Source organism: Macaca thibetana, chromosome 2, assembly GCF_024542745.1.
Source record: "Macaca thibetana thibetana isolate TM-01 chromosome 2, ASM2454274v1, whole genome shotgun sequence".
Taxonomy (NCBI): domain Eukaryota; kingdom Metazoa; phylum Chordata; class Mammalia; order Primates; family Cercopithecidae; genus Macaca; species Macaca thibetana.
The window spans coordinates 15,626,837-15,639,798 of NC_065579.1; the positions used below are offsets into that span (position 1 = coordinate 15,626,837).

General features: G+C 36.3%; 1 protein-coding gene across 1 annotated transcript in view; it reads left to right on the top strand.

Moving 5' to 3' along the window:
• Positions 1 to 12,484, top strand: part of DYNC1LI1 (dynein cytoplasmic 1 light intermediate chain 1) — a 354,482-nt gene extending 341,998 nt beyond the window's left edge. Inside the window, exons 7-14 of the mRNA XM_050779400.1 lie at positions 1,112 to 1,205; positions 3,174 to 3,309; positions 4,741 to 4,852; positions 7,987 to 8,046; positions 8,175 to 8,219; positions 8,842 to 8,962; positions 9,880 to 10,035; positions 11,562 to 12,484. Of these exons, the coding sequence (XP_050635357.1) occupies positions 1,112 to 1,205; positions 3,174 to 3,309; positions 4,741 to 4,852; positions 7,987 to 8,046; positions 8,175 to 8,219; positions 8,842 to 8,962; positions 9,880 to 10,035; positions 11,562 to 11,671 (834 nt within the window). The 3' untranslated portion in view covers positions 11,672 to 12,484. The remainder of the gene's footprint in view (positions 1 to 1,111; positions 1,206 to 3,173; positions 3,310 to 4,740; positions 4,853 to 7,986; positions 8,047 to 8,174; positions 8,220 to 8,841; positions 8,963 to 9,879; positions 10,036 to 11,561) is intronic.
• Positions 12,485 to 12,962: the final 478 nt, after the last annotated feature.

Here is a 12,962-nt window from a genome sequence, read left to right on the forward strand (position 1 = left end):
TGCCTTTCCAAAAGTGTCATTAAGTCAAAGTATAATAATTATTTTTAATCTTTTGAAATCACTGTATTTGATAAAATGGGCAATGAAATGCTTATTATAATTCTGTAATGAGACTGTTCCGTGCCGTATATATGTTTTTATTTTCATTTTTATGGAGAGTTTTGCTATGTTGCCCAGCTAGCTTTGAACTCCTAGGCTCACTCCTCCCTCCTCACCCTCCGAAGTAGTACAGGCGCATACCACTGCACCCTGTTAGGTTTTTTTGTTGTTGTTGTTACTTTATTTTATTTTATTTATATATATATATATATATATATATATATATAGTGTGTGTGTGTATATATATATATGTAACAAAAAAATACATAGCAAATTTAACCCGAAACTAATATTGGGTGTAATGACCATTATTAAATGTTTATTTTTATATTTTACACCTTCAATTCAGAAGTGTTTTGGTGAAATTATTTGGATGTTGTGATATTTGAACATGACTTCTTTGTATTTTTCTTAGCATTTTTCTGTAGCAAGCAGCATTCAGAATTGTCTCATTGATTGTACGGGTGACATTTCAAAAATCAGTTGTAATTTCCTTATTTTGTTATTAGTTGAGATTGTAATAAGCGTGAATAAAAACACCAGAAAAGAAATTAAGGTCACTTGAGAATTATCAGATAAACACAGGAACAAAGAAGAAATGGTGAGAAGTAGAGACTCCCTGGATATGCAGAAGAGTTTTATAAAACTAAAATGGATGTTAGATCTTTTAAAACTTTGTTCCAGGTTATATAAGTAGTTGAGTTAGGAAGTATGATTTCTTAGAACACACTAGGCTTGTTATTCTTCCTTCCCTTATGTACTAAAACTTTCTCTTTGGTATTCTGACCAGATTTAACGTTAACATAGAAGTTAATGCTTTTTAAAAAGATAAAATTATCCGTTAGTCCCTCCAAGTTCATAGAGCACTTGATATTCTGTGTCCTGCTGTTCATTTACCATATCAGAGTGGTACTTTTATGATGTTCCCCTATCCAGAATTGAACTGTTTACATTACTATATTTAGTTTTGATTATTTTAAATGTATTATTTTTAATTATTTTAACTTAACAGTGTGATGCCATTAGTGTATTGGAGAAAGAACATGACTACAGAGATGAACATTTTGATTTTATTCAGTCACATATCCGGAAGTTTTGTTTACAGTGTATCCTTTTAAATACATTATTGATTCAGTGTACCACTTTCCACTTTACCTTTTTTTGTTTTTTAAAGTTAAAAGAATTAAATTGATGGACTTGAGAAATTCTGTAAACATTTCTCCTTCTGCCTCTGGTTGGAAATTTCATTTTAATTCCCAAATTATTTATATTTGGATATTTCGAGATAGAAAAGCAAATATTGAAGTATATTACTTTGATTTGCTATGTTTCAAGTATGCTTAAGAAAAATAATTATCAATGGTATGTGGAAAAGTCTAGTAAGCTGTATGAACAGATCTGATTGAAAAACTGTATTTGTTGGTGGGTGGTAGGGCAAAGTCAATATTGCGTTTTTTGTGTTTTCATTTTTAATTTATTTAGTGTGTTGTCATCTTCTCCACATATAGCCTAACAGTGGTTTCAATATCTGGCTCTGCCTATCTAGACATATTGGATTAGAGTATTCCAAAGGGAGGCTGGAGAATCATCTATACGTTAGAAACCTTCCTGGAAAATCTGTCATAGAAAGTCTTGTTAATCTAGATTGCAAGGATTAGGTAAGCCAGTGAGTAATAATTACATCTAAAAGAGGGAGAAAATGAAAGTTAACAGTGAATACTTTTTAGAGACTTTACTGTTGAAAACTTAGTTACACCTTGAATACACTGAAGAGTAAACTCACCAACCCTCTTGGATCAGATATTTTGCAGTTGCATTCCCCAGCCAAAGCTTTTGAGTCTGAAATGTAATGAAATGATATTAGGAATAGATAGTAATGAGTAATACACACATGTTTATAGTGTCTACAATTTATAAATCATTTTCATTAGTGGGCATTTAATTTAAGGACCACTTATAGAAAGCCTGAGTGAGATCACTTGACACTGATAGTTTCCCTTTCCCCTTTTCCCTTCTGTTCTTTCTCTTTATGGGCCTTTCTCTTTTGTCACCAAATGGCTGAGTTGGTTGAGTTAAAGGATACTAGTCTACCATAATGTCTTCAGAAATAAAATAAAAAGTGGGAGTAATTGTAGTATAGGTATCTATAGCCCTTTTTTAATGTTATCTTTGGGGATTAGAAAATTTGAGAATAAACAGTCTCTTTAATCATTTATTTAATGCTATACTTAAAAATGTAAATACAGGGCCGGGTGTGGTGGCTCATGCCTGTAATCCCAGCACTTTGGGAGGCCGAGGTGGGCGGATCACAAGGTCAGGAGATCGAGACCATCCTGGCTAACATGGTGAAACCCCGTCTCTACTAAAAATACAAAAAAATTAGCTGGGTGAGCCACTCTGAACCCATCAGTGGTCAGTGGTCACATTGTCCACGTATGTCTTAATATTTACATCCACTGTGTCTTTTGGATAAAAGGTCATCTTCATGTGAGGTTGTGTGATTTCAGGTTTTGTCATGAAATGTGCTTTTGCCTTGGGTTATTCCTGAAAGCTTCCTCATTGGTACCTGCTGGTTCACCTTTCAACACTGGGTTTCTTTTGCCCTCTGCAATGAGTGTCCTGAGCCTTATCCCTGAAGTCTTAATTCCTGTCTTTAGTAAAAACTACAAAGAAGCACTGTTACATACCATTTTTGTTGAAAAGGCAAACAAAACAGCTGTTGATAAGTAATATCCCCTCCATGAAGTTTAGGAAAGTTAAATTCATAAAAATTTTCCTTTCATGTGCTTTAAATATAGAAGTAGTAGTAGTGTCAGTATTTCTAGATTTACCTTTACTTAATGAGACTTCTACCTTCCTAGGTTAAATTGATCATGTAAAAATTCTTTTATCAATTGTAGCCCATATGAAGGTAGTATTTTTTACTTTTGAAGTTCTTGATTACCATATAGTATACCTTTAGAGTTATTTCTGAAACCAAAATGCATAGAAATAAAAGTTAAGCTGAAAACACAGAATTTTATGGTATTTGCTCATGATATTTGTCCAGAATTTTCTTTAACCATATTATTCAGATGGTGCAGCACTTATTTACACTTCAGTAAAAGAAAACAAAAATATAGACTTAGTATATAAATACATCGTTCAGAAACTATATGGATTTCCCTATAAGATTCCTGCTGTTGTTGTGGAAAAGGATGCAGTATTTATGTAAGTGCACTCTTAAATACGTAATTTTATCATGTATTATTGCTACTATTTGATGGTGAATCATATTTTCAGTTTTGAGTTGGGACCAATAGACCTTTCCATGATGAGTAAGTGAGAATCTATCTGTTCCTAGATTGGTTTTTGTTTATAACCTGTCTTGATTTATCTATTATTGCCTTTTAGATTTACTGCTGGCCTGAACCCTTTTTCAAAGGTTTTTACTATTATAGCTAAACTGTCTACTGGTTGCCTATATTAGTGTATTGTATCTGCTTATTCTTTAATTGATTATGATAGATAAATGGCCAAATATGTGATCTAGACATGCTTTTAAAAAGTTACCTGGCTGAGCACGGTGGCTCACGCTTCTAATACCTAGCACTTTGGGAGGCCAAGAGCGGATCACTTGAGGTCAGGAGTTCGAGACAAGCCTGGCCAAGATGGCGAAACCCCCCTCTAATAAAAAATACAAAAATTAACCCAGGTGTGGTGGTGCATACCTATAGTCCCAGCTACTTGGGAGGCTGAGGCCCAGGAATTACTTGAACCTGGGAGGCAGAAGTTGCAGTAAACCGAAATTGCACCACTTCACTCCAGCTTAGGTGACAGAGTTAGACTCCATTTCAAAAAAAAAAGAGAAAAAAGAAAAAAAAATTACCTGAATAGTCCAGGCGCAGTGGCTCGTGCCTAAAATCCCAGCACTTGGGGAGGCTGAGGTGGAAGGATTATTTGAGCCCAAGAGCCCAAGACTAGCCTGAGCAACATCGTGAGATCCCATATCTACCAAAAATTTAAAAATCAGCCAGGTGTGGTGGTACGCACCTGTGGTTCAGCTACTTGGGAGGCTGAGGTGGGAGGATCACTTGAGCCTGGGAGATGGAGGCTGCAGTGAGCCATGGTTGAGCCACTGTACTCCAACCTGGGCAACAGAGCAAGACTCAGTCTCAAAAAAAAAGATAACCATATAAAATTAGGAGGTAATAATTAGTGCCCCCTTCCCCCAAGTTAACACCAATGACATTTGTAATATTGGTAATCTTTTTTGAGACAGGGTCTCACTCCTGTTGCCCATCCTGGAATGCAGTGGCGCAATCTCGGCTCATTTCAGCCCCTACCTCCCAGGCTCAAGCTCCTCTCTCAACCTCCTCCCAAGTAGCCGGGACTACAGGTGTATGCCACCATGCATGCCCAGCTAATTCTTTTCCTTTTGTATTTTTTGTAGCGATGGGGTTTTGGCATGTTGCCCAGGATTTCATTTTAAGTAGAAATTAGTAAAACGTGGACATCATGGACATCATAATAAAAAGCTAATTCGTTTTACATAATTGTTCAGATTGACTTCGTAAAAGTGTTCCTTTTACATGATCTTGGACTGAATGCAAGAATGACTATATAAACGCTTGAGAATTTACCATATGTGTTTCTTTCCAGTCCAGCAGGGTGGGATAATGATAAGAAAATAGGAATATTACATGAAAATTTTCAAACATTAAAAGCAGAAGATAATTTTGAAGACATCATAACTAAACCACCTGTTCGAAAGGTAACCATTTTAGTAAATAATTTCTTTTTTTTTTTTTTTTTTTTTTTTTTTTTTTTTTGAGACGGAGTCTCGCTCTGTCACCCAGGCTGGAGTGCTGTGGCCGGATATCAGCTCACTGCAAGCTCCGCCTCCCGGGTTCACGCCATTCTCCTGCCTCAGCCTCCTGAGTAGCTGGGACTACAGGTGCCCGCCACCTCACCCGGCTAGTTTTTTTGTATTTTTTAGTAGAGACAGGGTTTCACCGTGTTAGCCAGGATGGTCTCGATCTCCTGACCTCGTGATCCGCCCGTCTCGGCCTCCCAAAGTGCTGGGATTACAGGCTTGAGCCACCGCGCCCGGCCAATAATTTCAATATTTAGACTTTAGACTGAGGGGAAGTCCATACTTTAAGATTGAAGGTAGAAAGGCAAAAATGTTCTTTTTCCATCTGGAGGCTTTCTAAGTATAATTTGGGTGTGTTTCTAATGTACGGTTTACATAAGGATTTGTTTTAGCAAAATATACATCAGCTATTCAGCTAATTAAATCTTTGCCCTTGGCATATTTATATTAGCAATTGTTAGTGCAGAATCCATATTCTAATATAGTGCCTTGGAAATCAGAGATTGGCATGAGTGAATATGTGGATCTTACAGAGTTTGAATAGGTAGAAGCCGTGAACTTTCCAATCTAGAGCTTGGCCAAGAGCCAAGAAGACATTGCTAGAATAATTCTGTTGGTTCTATCTTTTGAGGCAGGTCTTGGATCTTCTCTCCAGTTAGTTACCCACATTAGCTCACAGCTATCCAAGAACTTGCAATTTTTTATATTGTTTTAGTTTTTTTTTTTTTTTTTTTTTTTTTTTTTTTTGAGACGGAGTCTCGCTGTGTCGCTCAGCCTGGAGTAAAATGGCATGATCTCAGCTCACTGCAACCTCCGCCTCCCAGGTTCAATCGATTCTGTCGCCTCAGCCTCCCAAGTAGCTGGGATTACAGGCACCCACCATCTTGCCCAGCTAATTTTTTTGTATTTTTGTAGAGGTGGGTTTCACCATGTTGGCCAGGCTGGTCTCGAACTCCGAACCTCACGTGATCCGCCTCCCTCGGCTTCCCAAAGTGCTGGGATTACAGGTGTGAGCCACTGCGCCCGGCCCAGTTTTAGTCTTAACTCTATCTATTAAATCAGATGCCAGAAGATACACTGCTTTCTTATATCTTGATTTCATGTTAAGCAGTGTATAGTGTTCTATAGATAGAGATGTTTCTGAAAGCTCTATAAAAACGAGTATTTGCATAAATAGACTATCCCTAATCTGAAAATCCAAAACGCTCAAAAATCTGAAACACTTTGAGCACCAACATGACTCTCAAAAGGAAATGCTTATTGAAACGTTTTGGATTTTCAGATCATGGATGCTGAACTGGTAGGTATTAATGCAAATATTCAGCAACCTGAAACACTTCCACTTCTGGTCGCAAGCATTTCGGATGAAGGACACTCAACTGGTGGTACTTCTCACTGACTGACTTTAATCTTGACATACGTATCAAGAAAAAATAATTTTGATTTAGAGTCTTCAGAATCCAAACACTCATAATATAAAGCATCCATCTTCTGTTCGTGGGTTATTGTTAGTAATAAAAAAAGGTTAGCCAGGTGCGGTGGCTCACACCTGTAATTCCAGCCCTTTAGGAGGCCGAGGTGGGTGGATCACGAGGTCAGGAGTTCGAGACTAGCCTGACCAACATGGTGAACCCCTGTCTCTACTAAAAATACAAAAATTAGCCAGGCGTGGTGATGCGTGCTTGTGATCCTGGCTACTTGGGAGGCGGAGGCATGAGAATCGCTTCAACCCGGGAGGCGGAGCTTGCAGTGAGCTGAGATGGCACCATTGCACTCCAGCCTGGGCAACAGAGTGAGACTCCAAAAAAAAGAAAAAATGAAAAAGTCAAATGAAAAATCAGTTGGTGTGGTATTTGGTTTGGATATTTATTAAAAGAAATGCATACATAAAAATAAAAGAGCAAAAATATTTTGCATTCTTTTACTAACAGATTATGCTTTTTTAATTTATCTTTTTCTTTTATTCATTCCACAAATATTTATTGAGTATCACCTCAGGCCCTGTTTAGGTTCTAAGTGCTAAATGGGAAGGAGAGTGATACATATAATAAACCAATATATAGACACCTGTCAAGTAGTGATAAGTGCTACAGAAATAAAGCAGGGTGTAGGGAGAATAAGCCAGGGGACTGGGCTATGAGGCATGCTGTTTATGAACGCTGGGGGAACGTCTTTGATAAAGAGGGGAGAATGCTGAAAGCAGAGGGAACTAAAAGTGCACATGCCCTGAAGCAGAAATGTATGAGGAAGACAGAGCAGGAAAGAGCTGTGAGGAAGGTTAGAGTGCTAGGAGATGAGAGGCAGAATTAAGTTATTGTGGGTCTTTTATCATTAGGCTACAGTAAGGACTTTAGGTTTCATTCTGAGTTAGATGGAAAGTGATTGAGCGTTTGAGCAGGGGAGTGATATAATCTGACTTAACCTTTTAAAAGAATCACTGGCTCCTGGGAAGAAAATAGGTTGGGTATGTGTTATACAGCAAGAATAGAAGCAGGAGACTTTGCAATTCCTTTTCCTAATTACTCAGCTCATAGAAGAGCCATTATATTTTGATTTCAGAGAAACAAGGGACAAGTTGCATTTCACTTAACTAGGATATTAATGGCCCTTTTAAAACACCGTACCTGCTGTTTAGCAAATTTTGTAAGCATGATTAATATGCTTGTGACTCTAGGGTTGTGCTGTTCAACACAGTAGCCACTTGCCTCATATGCCTTTTAAATGTAAAATTAGATAAAATTAAAAATCAATTCCTTAGTAAACACTAGCCACATTTCAAGTGCTCAGTAGCCACTGGTGGCTAGTGACTGCCATACTGAACAGCAGAGATATAGAACATTTCTAGAACTGTAGCTAATTACTGGACATCTCTGCTGGAGGCCTTGGGTAGGGCAGCTCACACATGTGAACGTAAATATAGTATAGGTAATGTTCACATTCTTGAACTGTTTTTTAATTAATACAGAGAATAAGTTACTAATGGTGTTAGCATAATATATTAAACTTGCTCGTTTGTGCGTTGCTCATTTCAGTTTGTACATGAGAAGGAAATTATGGCAGAAGATGATCAAGTGTTTCTTATGAAGCTACAGGTATGAAATTATATCAGAAGCAGACTTAGTATGGTTAATAAGTAAACTGTTCTTGTGTGTATTTTCTTTAAAAATACACCAGTATATGCTATGAATGTCTAAACTAGGATTATTTTGGTTTTTTTCAGTCCCTTTTAGCAAAGCAGCCACCAACTGCAGCTGGAAGGCCTGTGGTCAGTATTACAAATTTTGACAAAATGATTAAAATGCAGTACATATTATTTTAGTTCTTTTTTCTTAATTATGTACATATTTCATATGGGTGTGCTTTGATATAAACTTGAATTCAGAATTCTTCTGTAATTTGTGAGATTTTAAAAGTGTAAAGATCTATTGGTAACATTTGTTGTGTGTCAATACTCAGCCATTTATGTGTCATTTTACAAATTCTCACAACCACCTTATGAGGCAGAGCTGTTATTAGCCCCATTTTGCAGATGAGGAAATGGGAGCCTTAGGGAGGACATTGTGGTTTGCCTGAGATTATAAAGCTAGTAGAATACAAGTCCAGATTGGAAACCAAATCTGACTCCCAAGCTTGTAACTATACATCATCAGTCAATATGTTCTTTATTTTCTGTGAAAGGAAAATTAGTATGTTAAAATGTAATGAGCCTCTGTCTGGCGTTCTCTAATAATGAGGACAGGATTGCTAACAATTTTGTCAATGGCTTGCATTATAAAAGTACCAGCAGAACAGGGGATAGTTGCAAAGTAATTTCTTTTTACAATAATAACTTTTGTGAAAATGAAAGTTTCAGGTTTTTATAATTGTATTTTCCTATTTTTACATAGGATGCCTCACCAAGAGTCCCAGGAGGCTCCCCGCGAACACCAAATAGATCTGTATCATCTAATGTTGCCAGCGTATCACCCATCCCTGCTGGGTCAAAAAAAATTGATCCAAACATGAAAGGTACATCTCTTTTTAGGAGATAACAAGACAATACATTTTACGATAGAAATCTAAAATTCCACCTTTTGCCATAACTATTTTCATTCTTGTGCAGTATCTTTTAGGCTTTGTCTCTATGGACATATAATCTCATAGTTAATCAGATTGTAAACCATTTTACAGTGTATTTGTGATGTATCATTTCCATGATAGATGTTTTGTTATATTTAATCACTTTCCTGGTAGATCATTGAAGAAATTCACAATTTACACTATAGTAGGTAATCTGCAATTAACATAAAGAAAAAAAACTATATGCATAATAGTTATTTCTGTAGGAACAATTACCATAAATTGGATTAGTAGGTCAAAGAGTTTATGTTTTTATGCCTTTGGATAATATTTTTTCAAATGGATTATTCAACTTTGCATGTCATCAACATTGAGTGCTGCAGTTTTACCACAACCTAATTAACATGCTTTAAATACTACCTAATAAGAGTTTTTCCCCTAGTATTTTCCTTGTATTTTTGTTTCTCTTCTGTGAATTGTTTATTGCTATCATTTGCCCATTTATCTCTGGGAACTGCTACCGGTTTTCATGTAGGATACCTAATATTTGAGGCAATTTCTCAACAGTTCTATTTTTAAAGAATTCTTTTCAAAAGGGAGATATATATTAGTATATAACATCTTTTTGTTTAAAATACCTTTGACCTTTTAAAAATAACATTCTAATTTTTAAATATTACACTCTTAAAGTTTACTCATTAAAGAAATTACTCAGCATCAAAAGATCAAACTAGACTTGAATTTGGAATATAAAACTCTTAAATTTTAAGTTTATTCATTTTCTGTGTGTGATTACTATAATAATTATGGAAAAATCTTATGTTTTGACTAAAGCTTTTTTTTTTTTTTTTTTTTTTTTTAAATAGCTGGAGCTACAAGTGAAGGCGTTCTGGCAAATTTCTTCAACAGTTTGTTGAGTAAAAAGACTGGCTCTCCAGGAGGCCCTGGTGTAAGTGGTGGTAGCCCTGCAGGTGGGGCTGGAGGTGGAAGCAGTGGTTTACCACCATCCGCCAAAAAGTCAGGTATGCGTATGGGGAGCAAGTCACTTTTTTAAAATAACAGCTTTATTGAGATATAATGAAGTTCACTGATGCATAATTCTGTGGTTTTGGTATCTTTACTAAGTTGGGCAGGCCATTACCATAATCTGATTTTAGAACATTTTTATCTCCCCAAAAGAAACCTTGAATCTTCTCTCTTTCTTCTGTGGATTTGCCTATCTGGACATTTCATGTAAATGGAGTTATACAATGTATGGCTTTAACAAATGTTTTTGAAAGTCATACATGTTGTAGTATGTATCAATACTTCATTTCTTTTTCTTTTTTTTTTTTTAGACGGAGTCTCACTCTGTTGCCCAGGCTGGAGTACAGTGGCGTGATACTGCAGCCTCTGCCTCCAGGGTTCAAGTGAGTCTCTTGCCTCAGCCTCCCGAGTAGCTGGGATCACAGGCACCTGCCACCATGCCCAGCTAGTTTTTGTATTTTTAGTAGAGATGGTGTTTCACCATGTTGGCCAGGCTGGTCTCAAACTCCTGGCCTCAAGTGATCTGCCCACCTCAGCCTCCCAAAGTATTGGGATTACAGGTGTGAGCCACCACGCCCAGCCTTCATTCCTTTTTAATTGCTGAATAATATTTCATTATATGGCTATACCGCATTTCATTTATCCATTTACTGGGTGATGGACATCTGAGTTTCATCTACTTTTTGACTATTATTAATATGGTGCTGCTTTGAACATCCATTTTTGTGTGGATATTTGTTTGTAATTCTCTTGGGTAACTACCTAAGTGGAATTACTGGGTTGTGTAGTAACTCGGTTTAAACAAAGGTTTTGAAGAACTGCCAGAATGTTTTCCAAAATGCTGTATCATTTTAAATAGTCAAAAGGTTAGGAAAGTTTGTTTCTCCATATCCTTGCTACATTTTTATTGTCATCTATTGTAACCACTCATCATCTTCTCTAGATGCTAAATTTTTGTTGCTGTTTTCTGTTTTACTGTTCTTATTGTCCTGTGCCTTAAAAAAAAAAAAAAAAAAAAACCTTTATGAGGTTAAATGATAGGTGCCAGTTTTAACTCCATTTGGTAACAGATCTACAATTTAAAATGAGGGAATTTGTTTTTTCTTGAAATGTATTTTTTTTTATTTTTTGTTTTTTAGACAGAGTCTCACTCTTGCCCAGGCTGGAGTGCAGTGGTGTGATCTCAGCTCACTGCAACCTCCACCTCCCGGGTTCAAGCAGTTCTCCTGCCTCAGCCTCCCGAGTAGCTGGGATTACAGCAGGGTTTCACCATGTTGGCCAGGCTGGTCTCGAACTCCTCACTTGAAGTGATCCTCCCACCTTGTCCTCCCAAAGTGCTGAGATTACAGGCGTGAGCCACCACATCTGGCTTGAAATTTTTAAATTAAGGGTTGTTTATATAATTTAGTGTGCTAAATAAAGTTAATGAAAGTGTTAGCAATTTTTAAATGAAGAGATATTGGTGAAAATGATACTTTCACTTATATCTAAATCTTGTTTCTTTTCTTTTTCTTCAATGTAGGCCAGAAGCCTGTCTTAGATGTTCATGCGGAACTAGATAGAATTACACGAAAACCAGTTACAGTTTCTCCCACAACACCTACATCTCCTACGGAAGGAGAAGCTTCTTGAAGATACCAAATAAAGCCATTTATTCAGTTTTCTGGGATAAAGTAAACATGCCTCTGCCTTTTCCTTCAAAAGTGGAATTAGAAAGCTGGAGTGCTTCTTCAGATGGACTAAATTTATGTCTTTTGTGTGTGTGTGTGTGTGTGTGGTTGCCCATTTTTTAGAAGGAGCTATACAGAAGAAAAATTATTCTACATTATGTAGGATTGCTGTTTGCATTGCCATTTTGCATAAGGAAGTAATTTTTGATTTTGAAAATCTCAAAACTTTTAGATCTGAAATACAACCATGTGATCGTATTCTAAAGGCTATTTAAAACGTAAAAGGGTTTAGGGGAAGGGCAGAAAACATGCAATCTGGGCATTGACTGACTTGGAAGTCTAAGCTTATTTTAGTTATAACTATTAAAATCATTTTTAAAAATTTGTTCATTTTGCTGACAGAGAAAAATCGTCAGTTGTCAGATTTTGCACACCAAAATAAACGTACCACCACACACGGAATATGCTAAGAAAATTATCAGATAGCGTTTGATACACTAGTCATTGTCTCAATCACTGATCCTGTAAGTTGTCACCAAAATATGATTTAGAAATACTGGCCAAGGTGTTTAACTGAGAAGAAAAGAAAGCACACTGCCTAAATGTATAAAAGAAAAATGCAGAGGTTATTCAAATGTAAAGAGGTAACAATCTTTGGATTTGTCTATACATATATATATATATATGGCTTTGCCTTAATATACCCCCTTTTTTGTTTGTGACTTTCAACTGTAATCAGTTAATAAAGTATTTATTCTCTGCATTCAGGTTCAAATAACTTGTTGCATTCTCTTATGTTTAAATTTACATGTGTCAGCTAATAAATGAGATTCATTAGTACAGTCATCCCTTGGTATCCATGAGGGATTGGATCCAGGACCCACCTCAGGTACCAAAATCTACAGATGCCCAAGTCCCAGATATAAAATGGCATAGTATTTGCATATAACATTCACATCCTCCTGTTTACTTTAAATCATCTCTAGATGATAGTACTAATTCACTGTAAATGCTATGTATATACTTACACTGTGTTGTTCAGAGAAAAATAACAAAGTGCCTGTTTAGTTGCAATTTTTTTTTTCAAATATTTTCCTTCTGCCATTGGTTCAATCCATGGATATGGAACCCACAGATACAGAGGGCTGACTAATTTAAAATGTTTGACCTAATTAGTAATATAATTATTAAGCATTCTGACCTAAGAGATAAATGAATACATGAGATTCCCTATCCTATAAATTTCCTTAATT